Source organism: Hypomesus nipponensis, chromosome 14 (genome assembly GCF_054491055.1).
Source record: "Hypomesus nipponensis isolate SF chromosome 14, ASM5449105v1, whole genome shotgun sequence".
In the NCBI taxonomy this organism is placed as follows: Eukaryota; Metazoa; Chordata; class Actinopteri; order Osmeriformes; family Osmeridae; genus Hypomesus; species Hypomesus nipponensis.
The window spans coordinates 9,917,067-9,932,803 of record NC_140374.1 but is presented as its reverse complement, the minus strand read 5'-3'; the positions used below and the strand labels follow the sequence as shown (position 1 = coordinate 9,932,803).

At 40.8% G+C, this 15,737-nt stretch overlaps 3 protein-coding genes across 8 annotated transcripts in view; 1 reads left to right on the top strand and 2 right to left on the bottom strand.

The window, feature by feature from the left end:
- Window positions 1-3,177: 3,177 nt before the first annotated feature.
- On the top strand, window positions 3,178-10,498 carry bnip2 (BCL2 interacting protein 2). Of its 6 annotated transcripts, none has more exons than XM_084672196.1 (13): window positions 3,179-3,567; window positions 4,182-4,599; window positions 5,667-5,762; window positions 5,883-5,968; window positions 6,091-6,273; window positions 7,397-7,579; window positions 7,678-7,780; window positions 7,872-8,003; window positions 8,106-8,192; window positions 8,277-8,375; window positions 8,821-8,856; window positions 9,323-9,338; window positions 9,837-10,498. In XM_084672196.1, exons 2-12 carry the CDS (start codon window positions 4,217-4,219, stop codon window positions 9,327-9,329), a joined length of 1,395 nt encoding a protein of 464 aa, XP_084528322.1. In that variant the 5' UTR covers window positions 3,179-3,567; window positions 4,182-4,216; the 3' UTR covers window positions 9,330-9,338; window positions 9,837-10,498. The 6 variants fall into 6 exon arrangements, with proteins under 6 accessions (XP_084528324.1, XP_084528322.1, XP_084528323.1 ...); XM_084672197.1 differs by having other exon boundaries at window positions 9,323-9,346; XM_084672193.1 differs by lacking the exon at window positions 9,323-9,338 and having other exon boundaries at window positions 3,182-3,567.
- Window positions 10,499-10,605: 107 nt separating this feature from the next.
- On the bottom strand, window positions 10,606-12,373 carry gcnt3 (glucosaminyl (N-acetyl) transferase 3, mucin type). Its single transcript, XM_084671804.1, has one exon. It carries the CDS (start codon window positions 12,371-12,373, stop codon window positions 11,144-11,146), a length of 1,230 nt encoding a protein of 409 aa, XP_084527930.1. The 3' UTR covers window positions 10,606-11,143.
- Window positions 12,374-13,069: 696 nt separating this feature from the next.
- Window positions 13,070-15,737, bottom strand: part of LOC146258535 (proprotein convertase subtilisin/kexin type 5) — a 95,202-nt gene continuing 92,534 nt past the window's right edge. Inside the window, exon 18 of the mRNA XM_084671803.1 lies at window positions 13,070-13,682. Within this exon, the coding sequence (XP_084527929.1) occupies window positions 13,294-13,682 (389 nt within the window). The 3' untranslated portion in view covers window positions 13,070-13,293. The remainder of the gene's footprint in view (window positions 13,683-15,737) is intronic.

Genomic DNA, 15,737 nt, shown 5'->3' with positions numbered 1-15,737 from the left:
TGATACGTCTATGTTCAATTACAGAGATGTAAACAAAAAGAATTATGCCTGGCGCAGGGTTGCTGAGGTTGTCGGCGTCCCTGGTGTGTTGTATTTTGAACTTTAATTCAGTTTTTCACATTACGTAACTTTCTTCTGTGCTAGCTGCATAGTCTAGCTAGCTCACCCGGCACACGATTGACATTCAACGCTGAAATGCTGGCTGGCAGCCACTCGCTACTGTATCCATACAGTGAATGTGTAGTGGAAAGTCATAATCTAGCGATTGATTTGCAGAGATTTCGAGTAATATAATGAAAGGTTACACATGTCAACGTTTATGTCTGATGCATCTTTTTTTCCAGCCGGAACAAGACCCGTTACTGTACATAGAGTGCGGGTGGCATTTAATCTTTCACTTGGCCTAAAAAAAGTGTGGAAAAAGATAACCTATTGTGTGCTGTAGATAAGATCATGTCAGATCCAGAATGCGTATCGGATTTTTGCTTAATGTGTGTAAAAGTTGTATTTTGTCTGCACATTTGCCATGACATTATACGAACTACAACAGTGATTTAAGAGAACTACAGCTCTGAATTAATCTGTCTGACACGCCCCCAAGCGTGGTGCACTGTGGGAAGGCCGGCGGTGAAGAGCGGTAAAAAAGTCTGCAGTGTGAACGCACCGTTACATGGTTCATTGAACAAACATGGGAAACCTTGTTCAAACCCTTTACAATAACGATTTTAAATAAAGAATAATAATAAAGAAGTTATTTCGACTTATAGGCCGATACAAAATTATCTTTCAAATACAGTGTCCTGAAAAGGGGACGTCTCTTTTTTTGTTGTTGTAGAGTACCCTTACAAAAAAGAAGCATATTAAAGTATACTATAAGTATACTAAAATATGGATAGTACACTTTTAGTTTACTTTTGATATACTTTTAAGAAGTATGCTTAGAAAATTGTTCACTTTTAATATACTTTTAAGAAGTATACTTAGAACATAGTTTACTTTTAATATACGTTTAAGTATGCTTTGAAAATAGTTCACTTTTGTATACTGCAAAGTAGCCTGTGAAGTGCACTTTCAGTTCATCAAGTATACTTCCTCAAGTACTTCAAAGTATACTTTGGAATACCCAGTACCCTGTGTAGTGCACTTTCAGTTCATCGAGTATACTTCCTCAAGTACTTCAAAGTATACTTTGGAATACTCTAAAGTAGCCTGTGTAGTGCACTTTCAGTTCATGAAGTATACTTCCTAAAGAACCTCAAAGTATACTTTGGAATACTCTAAAGTAGCCTGTGTAGTGCACTTTCAGTTCATGAAGTATACTTCCTAAAGAACCTCAAAGTATACTTTGCAATACTTTCAAGTGCACCTCAAAGTATACTTTGCAATACTTTCAAGTGCACTTTCATTTAATGTAAGTACGTCAACAAGTAAACTTCTAAATGTAATTTTACTATTATTTACTAATGTATTAAAATGTTTATGGGCCCCTCAAACGCCTCAGATCTTGAGTCACTTGGCGAGAACGGGGCCCTCATAATAGTTTACTGCAGATTCGTAGCTCTTCACTATTTACTCAATAACGTACTTTTAAGAAGTATGCTTAGAAACAGAAAATGGTATACATCTTTTTCTGGAGTAGGATGTATGTTTTCTATTATTATACAGCAAAAACTGTCAAAATAATTTTAAAGTACATTACAGGTTACATTTTTTAGATCCATCTCATTCTAATTATTCATGTCTATGAAAATCTAATGCATTGCACATTGAATCTTTTTTTGTTACTGAAGCTGTAACCTCAATTACAGCTAAAACATTCTGAAACCCCATACTCTTATACAAATAATTATCAATTGGAGTATTCATGAAAAAAAAACGAAAAAGCTACTTGAGAATTTGAAGGTTATACTGTGAAACTGACTGAAGAATGAAATAACGACGTGAAATAATGGAGATAGTGTGGCTCATTGGCTAGTCAATTCCCATGATGCAAGGTGGTAAATAGTGTTAAAATTTGCTGATAAGTTTGCCGTTTGTTCGAAACACAAATTTAACTTCATGAATTTCGTTTTTTAAATGTGTCTGCTTAGAATGTAGAGTTTTGTTGCGTAGTAATTGTCATTGTTGTGCTGGTTTACCATTGTAACCATAAATTAAATGACTGTTACATTTGATAACAACAGCTGGATTCTGGAAAAGAGAGTGAAAATGCAGTGAAGAGCTACAATTCTGCAGTAAACTGTTATGAGGGTCCTGTTCTCGCCATGTGTTCAAGATCTGAGGCGTTTGAGATGCCCACTTACAATTTAATACATTAGTAAATAGTAACAAAGTTAGATTAGGAAGTGTACTTGTTGACGTATATAAATACATTAAATGAAAGTGCACTTGAAAGTATTGCAAAGTATACTTTAAGGTTCTTTAAGAAGTATACTTCATGAACTCAAAGTGCACTGCACAGGTTACTTAAGAGTATTCCAAAGTATACTTTGAAGTACTTTAGGAAGTATACTTGAAGAACTGAAAGTGCACTACACAGGCTACTTTAGAGTATTCCACAGTATACTTTGAAGTACTTGAGGAAGTATACTTGATGAACTGAAAGTGCACTACACAGGCTACTTTGCAGTATTCAAAAGTAAACCTTGAAATACACTAAAAGTGTACTTTAAAGTGTACTAAATGACCTAAAAAGTGGGCCAATTCAGTTTACTTAGTACAAAAAAAGTATATAAATAAGTACACTGCTAGTATACTTTAATATTAACGTGACGGTCAACAGCGAGTTTCCAGGTCCCATCCAACGTCTATAAAGCCGAACAATGGATTTTTGGTGTTTTAAAACCCATTGACACTGTATGACTATGTTTAGCTTGTGTTCTGCTCCTCTCTCTTGCCAACCGTCTCTGGAGGAGGGGATCCCTCTCTGAATTGCTCCTCCCAAGGTTTCTTCCATTTTTTCTCCCGTTGGGAGTTTTTCTGGGAGTTTTTCCTTGTCTTCCTTGAGGGTTTAGGTTGGTTGAGGGGCAGTTCTATGGGCGTATGTGAAGCCCTCTGTGACATGCTTGCGTGTAAAAAGGGCTATACAAATAAATTTGATTTGATTTGATTTGAATATGTATGTGCGTTTTACTTACGAAGAAACCAGTAGGCTACTGGAAGAAACGTTAGCGTTCCCTATTTACTAAACCAACAGAGGGCAATGTCGTAGAATTTGTTTGGAGGGGTGTTGATGACGACGTGTGGCTAGCAACTCTGGAAAATAGTGTGGAGTTGAGCCCGGACCCCCAGTTGAAGTTGATTTTGACCGTTTAAATGGGAGTTTACTCCATTTAACATGAGTCAACCCTAATATTATGGACAGTCAGGCTCACAAGTGTAGCTAATTGGCTCCTAATGTTGTTCATAAAAGCTCTGTTTGTGGACCAGAAGTCGCTGTGCCTATTGTGTACCGTTTTATAAGCTTTTGCCTCCTCGCGGCGTAGTTGTTGGAGCATATTTCATTCTTTTTCAGGCCCGCGACGGAGACTCCCTAAGTCTTAAATTTTTCACCGTTCACACGCTGACGTAAGTTATGCAAGTTGCACAGTTATGTATTAACTATAGCTAGCAATGTAATTTGTCTTAGATCCTGATTTTAAAGTGTGTGATTGTTTTGTTTATTCTGTGTATGCGGAGCTGTCCCGTTACTCACACTACTGCACATCGAACAAAACGAACAGACCTGGTCAGTGGCTGGCTAACTAACGGGGTTTGCAGAACAGGAGTGTCAAGGGAAGGAGGAAGAATTTAGGGAGTAGCAGACTAGTTAGCCAGCCAGCTCTAGCTGAGGCTACGTACTGTGCGAATGCAAATCGATTTCCTGAGCTATCTTTTTATCTTCTGACAATTATTGTGTTCAACAGTAAAAAATAAATGTGGTAGCTAGTTATCCTTGCGCGATAATTATTCCTCTACCAGAGACTCGGGTACAGTTTTTTAGCCTTTATTTGCTAGCACCAACTAGTCACACCACTAGTGCTAGCAGTCACCGTGCATTAGCAACAAGTCTAGCCTAGAGTTAAGGGTCTTTCTGAGTTGCACTTTTGTGCTTGCTAGCCAGCTTGCTAGCCTCGCTTTTGGGTAGGTTATAGATAGTGGGATTGAGTCATTTTATTGCCATCTCTTTTTTTTAAACTCAGATTTCTATGTGGAGAACAGCAGGCAAGAATCTCCTATGGCTACAGATGTGATTGAGAGTGAAGTGGTGCTGAAGAGTGCGGGCGAAAGGAGTCTGAACAACAATAGCAGTGAAGTACTAGACACGGATTGTAAGACTTATGAGACACTGGAAAGTAACCTTAGGGAGATTCAGAGTCCTTCATCTTTTGAAGTATCTGGAGAAGAGTATGAGGACGAAGCACTAGACGACCTGCAAGACAGCAAGTCTACTTCTACTTTGGAAAATGGCGAAGAGGCAGCGCCGTGGAGTACAACCCAAACAGGAGGTCCACTTCAGGAAACTGCAACTCGAGACAATGGACAAAAACAAGAAGCGCAGCGAAGCTCTACTCCTGTCACTGTTCCCCAGCAAAGCCCAGCGCCTGCACACAACGGAAGGTCTGATGTCCTTTCTATTTTTGTGTGTTTTTCTAATTATGAGGACACTGACATTACACTTCATATGGACATATGGTTGAGTCACCTCATACCCATTCCATTGTTGTAATTTGCATCCTGAAGAGTTTCCCTGGTTTGATTAGGGGTGTTGGAACACAGCTGTAATTAGATAAGGAGGATGTGTTTCAAATATTCATAGTGCATATCAACTTTTACTTAGGGAATTGCTGTATCAACACGTCAAAGCATGTTTGAAACCTCTGCAGCCCCCCCCCCCCCTCACACACACACAGTTCATATATTAAGAAAATGAAATGTAATGGCTGCATCCTCAGTAAAAATAAATAAAAAAAGAAGCTGTCCCACCCACATTTGAAAACAAGACTATGCTCCTTTCTTAAAGGATGTGGCCAATTGGGCACCAAAGTGATGCTGTGTTTTGGTGCATGGTCCTTAGGTTCCTCAATCTCATGGAAATTCATTTTACATTGCTCCCTCTCTTAGCTGGATTGCATTGTAACATGGAGATTAACACTGCATAACTGCTACACTGATGTTGTGGAATTTCTTGAATGGAAAAATGCAGTGAATGTTTTTGTGTCTGGTTGTGCAAGTACATTAGTGTTACTGATTAACGCACCAAAAGAGCTCTGTATACCGCAAGGAAACAGATGGATAGGCATTAGAAAGTGGCCTAATGGTTTATAATCTAAACCCTGACTGTATAACACACTGCTTCTTAACTTTGAAGCCTTTTAAGAAGCCAGTGGCCTGCTTGGGATTCCACTTACAAGCTGAGTTCAGAGTGATTTTTAATTAGCTGGCTGAATTAGGTATTGATTGTCCACACACACCATCTGTTATATGCTGAACTCTGAACTTGGCTTGAAAGGCAGCTGTTAAGGAGTGTACGAGTCATAAGCCACAGTTTACAGATGAATTATTAGACTGGCTGATTTTCTGTGTCTGTGCTCTTTAAATTATGAATGTTTTGGGGAACACTGAGGATCTCATAGTGAGATCAGAGGAAATTCAAATTACTTTTGAATTTGACTTCTGTTTGGCAGTCTGGAGCGTCAGGAATCTGTGGCAACGACAGAGGCTCGTTTGAGAATGGAAGGGGTGGAGCTGAAAGAGGAATGGCAGGATGAGGATTTCCCCAGGTGTGGCTCCATAATACCCCCCCCCCCATGCCAACCACACAATCTTTGTAACAAGTTCTCATGAATGCCTGAGTAGCACATTGGGAGATGAAAGACCTGACTGTGAGTCTGCATTTCTAGGCCATTACCCGAAGAAGAGGAGGAGGAAGAGGACATTAATCTTGATGATGATCTCTTCACTAGCACATCTGGAGAAGAACAGCCTGGTACAGGATCTTCTCAAACATCACCCTTCAGACTTCTCACTCCACTGTTTCCAGTGATTACATATGAAGTGATTGAATGATTAAGTGTTATTGTTTATTGTGTTTTATTTGCCCCCCTGAAGGTGCAGGCTATGCTGCGAACAGTTGTAAGAAGATCAAGAAGAAACTGGCTGCTCCAGACATCAGCCTAACACTAGACCGCAGTGAGGGCTCTCTTCTTTCAGACGAACTGGACGAGAGCACTGAGCTGGACCTGGATGACATAGACACACCCTCAGATAACAGCAATGAGTTTGAATGGGAAGGTATAAATTGTAATTTAATGCCCGATGGCAATATAATATCCTGCAACATAGTCCACCTTTTGTGTTGAGTTGGCATGTTGTCTTTAAAATCGCTTAAGACGCACTCGGAATGGAGTGAAATCCGTTGCTGGCGCAATGTTTGGGACAATAAGAGTGACAGGCTTTTTGAAGAGATTAATGGCTTGACAGACAGCCAAGCATACCCACCTTGTTTCCTGGTCAGCCTTAAAGTGGGACAATACTATTCTTTTTCAGGTCTGTTTCTCCCAGTGGTGAACCCCCTCAGTGGAGAAACCAATTTTCCTTACCTAACCTTTCAGTGGTGTGACCAAGTTTTCTGAGTGTGGTTGAAATGTGCTGTTATGTTTTTGTGTTTCCACACTGCTGCTTTCCTCTGTCGCTCGGAAGGATTGATTCCGTTCTTTGCCTGGAAACAGGCCCCAGGCCACCAGCATGTTTCTCTCTTCCATGTGGTAAGGTCTCCTGGACAGCCCCTGGTTTCCTCACTGCTTTGGCTCAATCAACCAAAACGTTCCAGATTCTGTTCTTCTGCCTCCAATTCCATTATTTGAACAAATTAATGGTGTGACCATGTGTTGTCTGTTGCATTGAAGTCATTTTTCTTGTTTTGTAAGCATGCCTTCACTCCTTATCCCTTTCAAATCGTCTATGGTTTATATCCCACTTCTCAGACAGATAGCTGAGGAGTACAGGGAAGATTAGCTTTTTTGGAGATTGTTTTAGCTTTATGCAATTTTAAACATTTTGTCCCTCCTACTCATTGCATGTTCAACATTCCATACACCGTACAATACGTGATTACTGGTTCTCTTGTTTGATTTGGGGACATTGTTGATCAGGCAATGGATCAAATGCTAGATATGTATATATTGTAATATTTTCTGGATATTTGTTATTAGTACTCAAGGTGTTCAGGTAAGTTTCAAAGACGTCCATCCACCATGGATACAATTCAGCTCTAGTCTATAAGATATCATGCTTTTTATATTGTGCTCCACATACAGTGTCAGAGTACCTTGAATGAGAAATGATAAACTGGGGTATCAGTAGCTCCAGGATGTGCCAGATGACCTACTGGCTGAAGAAGTTATTTCTGTTTCAGATGACTTGCCCAAGCCCAAGGCCACAGAGCTGCTGCATAAAGGTGTGGAGTCGGTCCAGGAGTACTCTGCCTCAGAGGAGAGGGATGAGGGCCGGCGCTGGAGGGTTTTCCGCATCGGGGAGCAGGAGCACCGCGTGGACATGAAGGCCATTGAGCCCTACAAGAGAGTCATCAGCCACGGAGGTCAGGGGCATGGCATGGTCTGTCATGGACAAGAGAACCTGAATTATGGCTCTGGAAAGAGCAGTCCAGTTACATTGTTGTTTTATTTGTGTGTACAGGTTACTATGGAGATGGGTTGAATGCCATCATTGTGTTTGCTGTGTGCTTTATGCCTGAAAGCAATCAACCAAACTACAGATACATCATGGACAATCTCTTCAAGTAAGGCCTTTTTAGTTATATATTTGTATCTTGTTTTCCTTGACTTAAGATCCCCACCTAGTGCCCTAGCTGATGCAGTTTCCTTGTGCAGGTATGTTATTGGAACGCTGGAGCTGCTGGTGGCTGAGAACTACATGATCGTGTATTTGAACGGGGCCACGTCTCGGAGGAAGATGCCCAGTGTCGGCTGGCTCAGAAAGTGCTATCAACAGGTTGACAGGAGGTGAGTCACTGCCACCATCTGTCATGTACAGGAGTGTCTGTAGAACCAGGTCCCAGATGGATGATGTTCCGTCAGGGTAACAAGACTTATTTATTTTGCCAGGTTAAGAAAGAATCTCAAGTCTTTGATCATTGTCCACCCATCCTGGTTCATACGAACCCTCCTGGCCATTACTAAGCCTTTTATAAGGTAGGCGTTCAAGTGCTTGATAACAACAAGGTCTACCGCACTGTTGTCACTCACAGACTTAACATCCCTGCTGTGTTTTCTCAGCTCCAAGTTTACCCAGAAGATCAAATATGTTTTCAGCCTTACTGACCTGGCTGTGCTGGTCCCCATGGAGTATGTCTCTATACCAGAGTGCATAAAACAGTAAGTAAGCTCTGCCCAGACACCGTCAACTTATTGTCAAGGGCATCAGTCGATCGTACTGTATCAGAGGAATAACACAGAGGGTAAATTTTGGGGAGCTGTATGAAGGACTGAACATTTTCCTCTGCTGACTTCCTCTGTCCTGTCAAAGCAATTGTTCTGAAGCCTCTTATGCCAAGCTGAGAACTTAAGATTTGTAAAAGGTAAATAGCTGAATTGAGAAGACGTTAAGTAAGACAAACATGGATTTTCTCAAATAGGGTGGGTAAATAGCTTTTCCAATAACCTGTTTTCTAGAAATTCATTAGCATGGTAGCTTATTGTGCTTCAGCAGTTGGCTACTTCTCTCTTGGTATCTGTTCATGGTGCTTCTTTAGATATTTGGTTGCTGTTGGCTGTTATATTTCTCTATACCCTAACCCCTTTTCCCTACCCCCCTCCTAAGGTTTGACGACGAAAAAAATAGGAAAAGCCATAAAAGGTATCTACACTTTCACCCCAGAGATGAGGCCAGGTGTCTCGGCATCTTTTGCATTGCTTGACACTAACAACAAATCTGTTGGTTGGCTTTGAGGAATGCAACTAAACCCCTCAGGCTATATCCCTACTGTAAAGGACATTGTCACCTTCTGAACTAGATAACCTGAGTGGTACCGTCCTATGGAATATTAAGATACTTAACTCCTCATAAATCAAGGACAAGGGGTTTTTAATTTATATGTGGTGGTGGTAACCATGATGTCTGTTGTCTGTCCTATAGCTAACCAATGCATTGATTTCATAGGCCTCGAGGACAGTTTAGAAATAATTACATTAAGAATTTAATCCCAAGTGACAATCTTAAAGTGCACAATAACGACTGTTGTGTTCTTGGTATGAAATATTTCTCAAATTCTGTGTACGTTTGTTAAGAGAGTAATGAAGTATCATTTCTTTAAAACTCACAGGTTTTGAATTGAAGTGGTAGGTTGGTAAGAGAGCACGACTTCTGGTGTTTGGGTTGTAGAATTCAGTGTTGAGACTGAAGGGTTTGGACAGGCATCGAGTCACCATGTTTTTGATTGCACTGTTGCCATGGCTGCAAGTGGCCCTCCTAACCAGTATTCACCCCACACTTAGCTTGTCCCTTCACACTGCTGGCCGCATGACTCTGAATTCCTGCAGTTCTACCTCAGTGTACCCTACACCCTTCTGTGATGCTAGCCTTGCCTATGCAAACCAAATATTTTCACTCTTTGTACTCTTTTAACAACCCACCACTAATGCAAATGGATTCTGTTGACTAAATCAAACAAGTGTTTTTATTTGATTGTTTTCCTCACCAAGTGTCTCTGATATGAAACTGTAATTGGCACATCAACTCATTATAAGGAGAGACATAAGGGTTTAAGGCTTCTATTGCATTGCTAAGTTGGTTTCAGTAATACAAAGGTGTGATGTCCGCCTGCTGTCCTCCCTCAGGACTGATCAGGACATGCATGCCAGAGTGGAGATGGCTGCCGCCGCACTTCCTGAGTGAGAGCCGTAGCACTGCCAGGCCAGGACAGAGGAACACAGAGAAAAACATGGATAGAAACACAGTGACTTGTGTCCTGTGTGCTGCGACTGGAGTCTAGCTCTTTGTGTCAGAGTGCCTTTTTGCGACTATGCTGCCTGTTACATTATGGAACTTATCTGTCAGCTGTGTTAGTGTGCCATTTGCCTGATATCTGGTTGTTCTCTCACTGCTCTCTTTCAGATTTTTTTATAACCTCTTATATATCAAGCCAAACATAGATATCTTTTGATGTTGTAACAGTTGCTGTTGCCATGTACTTAAGGCACTCTGTTTCAAATGGTTGATGCATGTTCTTCATTAAATTTAAATATATATTTATATTCAGAAGGTGATAAAGGACAGAGATTAATATATTTTTTATGGTTGCTTTGATTTGAATTTGAACCATATTTTACGTTATTAGACAACTGTTGCGTGGCATTGTTTAGAGGAGGTGTCATTGAACACTTTCATAGAACAAGAATCCCAAGTGAAATAGTGTTATCTGAGTGTCGTGGGTGGGTGCCATTTAATAGTGAGAGTGTATGTGAAACCTGAACCAATCATAAAGTAGTGACACAAATAAGGATACGTCTCTTTAATTTCTGTAGTATGTTGATTATTTTGGAGTGGATACTGTACATTTCTGAACCCAATTGTATGCTTTTATTTATTAGAAATGAAAGTGCTTATCAAAAATAATTTTAATAGAATGTGTTTTACAGTAGGATGCATGCATTACACAGTAGCTGCTATTCATGTAACAATGAATAAAAGGTCTGTACTGTACAAGGAATTGCTTACATAAAACTGGATTTATGTAAGACTCATATGAATGTAACTACACAGCAGTTATTTTTCGATGGTGGCTGTGCTTATAATGTTTTGGATGTTTGGTATCAGCAGACAGTCAATGCTGAAATAAAATAATCTTGAACAGGGAAGAAAAAGTCTATGGCTGTCAAATTGCATGGTAATTGTTTCTTGCATCAATGGTGGCTGTGCATATCATGGTTTGGATGTTTGGTATCAGCAGACAGTCAATGCTGAACTAAAATAATCTTGAACAGGGAAGAAAAAGTCCATGGCTGGCAAATTGCATGGTAAATGTTTCTGGCACTCTTCACATTTAACATACAAACTACATGGAACAAATGTAAACAGATCATTTATACACAAATATATTTTGTCATATTTACAAAGAAAATTACACAAACATTTTAGAAAATCATCAGTTCTTGAGATGATTATGTATTGCTTTGTGTCGGAGGACTGACTCCAGACATCTGATGGTAACATCATCAACCTCTGGATCAAACTTGTTAGCTATGAGGTGGTGTTGTTGTAGCAGCCACTGTAGGTCTCCGACCCCATAGACACACACTGCTCTTCTGTAGGTGCCAGTACATGGTGGGTAGGGGGCACCACTTTTCACATCTCCTGCTATGTAAGACCACTTTACCAGACGAGCAATGGAGATCATGTCGGATTCATGATACTTTTCATTAGCAGGCTTTGAGCCTGGAACTGAAGGCATACGCTGAAGAGTAGCCCACAGGTGTTCATCTGGGCTGTATGTATCCTTCTCCCATTCTAAAAGGTTGTGGACTTCTTTACTCTCCATCACATGCTGCACAAAATCCCTTGTGACCACAAAGTAGGCATTACCTGAGAACATGGGTGTGCTGATGGGAGGGGGAGTCTTCTTCACACTGGTCCAAATCACAGTGTTTGTAACATTGTGATGGAACTGCCATCTGCCTTTCTTATAATCATTTGTAGCTTCAGACTCCATGCTGTTCTTACCGTTGAGTAACTTAAGAGTCTGAACCATCTCTGCGTTGGTTTTAATGGGAAAGTCTGTTCCACATGTGTTGAGTAGGTATCTCCACTTAACGGTTGAGTTCAGCAAATCCATCATGCAATTTAAATCGGCTTGCACCCGAGACCAAGATGCATAGATCACACTCTCCAGTTTACTGGCCACAAACACATTGGGAAAGCAGGATATGATGGCTTTCACTGCATTCATGAATTGCTTAGAAGACTTCTGGTCTACATGTACACAGTATACATTCTGAGGAGTATATACAGCACGCAAGAGTCGCTCAAACATCTCAATCTTCTCATGGATCACCATAGAATAGGCAATAGGGAAGTCTCTCTCTTCGTCACTCAATGTTGTTGTGAGGAACCCTCGGTCTTTGACATACGCCTTACAGTCCTGAGTAACATTGATGTAGAATTCTTCAGAGTGAAGCCTGCTCTTCCTCCTGGAGGTCAGAAGCCGACTAAGGTTACCTTTCCCCTGGCCTTCGATGTCCCCACTGATGATGGCAGAGCAGGTGGGTAGGTCATCAACATACTCCTGGGGTGCAACATCTGCCACTGTCAGGGATCTCTTCTGTGAGCATGTCGGTCTGGGAGTTTGCCAGAGAAGAAAGTAAATAGATGTGGTCATCAGTATGAGAGAGAGATTCAGGATGAATCTCCGAAACCTTGATCCTACCATGGAAAAAGATTTTGGTGCTGAGCTTAAAAAAGTTTTTTTTTTTTTTTATCAATGCCAGATCCCAGCAATCACCATGCCAGCTCTTCAGTGAAACTACACATGGAGACTCCCAGTGCCCTTTTATCTGGGATAGTCAGCATTTACATAAGAGGTGTGTCATACCATTGACTAAAGGTATGCAATTGAAGAGTGGGGAGGGTACATAATGGAACAGTTACACTTTTCTTACCTCTTTTGCCACTGAAATGTGATATTTTGTATCCTGGTCAACATTCTTTGAGTGAAATGGAACCTGTTTGTCTGGCATGTTATGGAAGAGGATCTGTCAGTATAAAAGGTATGTTCCTTGATTACTGATCTGTAATCAAGGACTGTACAATCCATACTCAACAATCTTTCCCTACATCATTAACTACTTTTGACTAATTAACTGATCCATCCTACGTCTGTCGATCAACCAGACATCTATGGAACATTCAAAAAAGTCATAAGTGTAATCAAATAACCACATTGCCTTGAATTTCTTTTTGTTGGGTGATGCTGTCACTTATTTAGGGCAGGTAACATCCATGAATTTCAACTTTTTTTGACAATGTCAAACTGGATGTTCCTTAATAACAATCAGAGACCAGTTGTGATCTAAAAAAAGTTTTAAAAAATGAATTTATTGCATTGGTAAGCACATTAACAATTTCATATAACAACAATTTATACTAAAAAACTTTTATTAACATCCAAAGATGAAAATAATCTGACTCCCATTGAACTTTTCTAATATATAGACATGGATATCTATTTGAAACCTCAAACTTTCAGATCTTAACATTGGGGAGTAGAGTAAATACACTACGGGCTGGGCTACACTGCATTTAGGATCTATTCAGATACGTGCTCTCATCCCCATCTTGGTCCTGGTCCTGTTCCTTGTCCTGGTCATGGATGACCCTGTTGCGCCGGTACACAGAACCATCCTTACTGCTGTACACCATGTCTGCCTCATCCCCATTGTCTGGCTCAGGCACACCATGGAACATACTAGTGCTGCCACTGCCACTCAGTCTCTCGTAGCTCTGGCTCCAGCACAGCTTCTTCCTGGCACGGGCCTGGACCAGGCCAACCACAGCCAGCGCCAGGCCTAGTGCCAGCAGCAGGGACATGGGCAGGGCGGCCGAGGTGTGCTGGAGAGTTATAGTGGGCAAGTGCAGGTCGGCTGTATGGCCGCTCCCCGGCCTGGGCTCAGAGGCCTCCACACACAGTGCTAGCACATGGAAACAGAAGTTAGTCACTCACTGCTTGTCAAACATATCATGTTGGTTGCTATGCAAGTGAGAAATTAAGGTTGCGCAAGTTATACATTCTATGTGTTCATAATGTCAATAACTCTTAAGGGGATGTGATTAGTCAGTTAACTACATGTACACATCTACTATTCGAAGTAAAGAGGAAACTGTTCCAAAGATAATAAGTTGAAAGACAATCAAGTATTCTGCCCCACCTTAAATTACCGCATGTGTTGCTTGTGCAAATAACTTCGAAACAGAGAAGAGGAAGAGAATATGTGGAAGCAGGCACGTTGTTAGACATAAAGCTCTACTTGGGGGACAGGCCCCTCCTCATTCTACGTACAGTTCAGGGACTTAAGTTTGATATCAGCTTTGGCAAGGACATCAATAGTTAACATGTGGGTGCGCCACAATTTAAGAGCAAATAGTTTTTGAGCTTCATGTAATATGATAGGACGATGTTGGACTCATGTTGTTACTGTGTTTGCGTCCAAATAAGATGATTGGTTGGCCTATTGTTTAGAAACTGTCTTTAGTTTAGTAATGTTTTCTTAGCCTACCTTAATTCTGACTTGTGTGCCGACACCTGGACTTATGTGTGCGCCATTATAGCAAGCACAGAAGAGCACAAAATTCTACAGGCAGGCATCAGTTCATGTTGTTAGTAGTGCTGTCAAACAATTAAAATATTTAATCACAATTAATCGCATTAATGTCATAGTTAACTCGCGATTAATTACAATTAATCACACATTTTTATCTATTCTAAATGTCCCTTGATTTCTTTTTGTCCCTTGATTTCTTTTTTTCTTTTAGTTCTTTTTGAACGCGCTGCGATGATAGCTCAGTTTACAACCACAAAACACACAGTTCACCTTGGTCTTGTCAATGGAACCATTTGGCAACTTTTTTTAAGTAAACTTTCCATTCAGAATCTTAATGGCATCCATTTCGGCGTCTCGCGCTCGCCATCCACTCAAAACGTAACGTTAGCCTACTACCAGAGAATGTCTAATATCCACAAACGGGCTCTGCTACTACTCTTTAGCCGGTGTTGGACCGAATTCTCACTCCCCCGCAGAATCCCACTCCCCTACCCGTGAACGCGCACTGCCTTCCTTGCGTATTGCTAGTTGCAGTTTGACGAACCAAGGCGATTTTTACAAGCCTCAATTCCCTCGTCTTAGGCTTTGAGGAAACTGTCAGTAGGATATTTAATTCATGTTTCATCGAAAAATAAGTTTTTGTTGTGCTGCACTTGAGAGCCGATACGATTTGTATGTCATTCTACTCGTAAAATCCGAATGATTCACTCACGAAAATAGACGTAGTTTGGAGCTGCACTTGAACAGCAGAACAGCGATCAGATGTTTTTCAAGATGTTAATACAACTTAATGCCCCATTATTTCCCCCTTGTATGTATTGCATTAGGCTACTGTGTATGAGTTCTCTTTATCTCACACGCTACCTCACCAATTTAACAATCCTAAAAACCAACTGCTACTTGTATCAACTATTTAATGATGCAGCAATTCAACTTACTGGGGAGTGGGATTTTGGCAACACTGTTCATCATACCTGCCAAAATCCTACTCCCCCCCATATATTGGGGCTATAAGATCTGACACACCCCCAAATTATTTTGGTGGCTCCTCATGTCCTGTACAGTGTGCCATAAAAAGCTTTTGATATTAGTTGCAAAAATGTAAAAGTTAGAAGGGGAGCAGGGTTTTGGCAACACTGTTTTTCATACCTGCCGAAATCCTCCCCCCCCCCCTCATATCTTGGGACGGTAAGATTTGACACACCCCAAGATTATTTTGGTGGCTCCTCATGTCCTGTAGAGTGTGACATAAAAAGCTTTTGATACTAGTTGCAAAAATGTAAAAGTTAGAAGGGGAGTAGTATTTTGGCAACACTGTTTTTCATACATGCCAAAATCCTCCCTCCCCAAATAAAATCTCAGGTTGGCTGTGACAGCTGCCTCAGAAGGTTCCATCTCTGTTGTGCTAAAATCCAACTGAGAGGA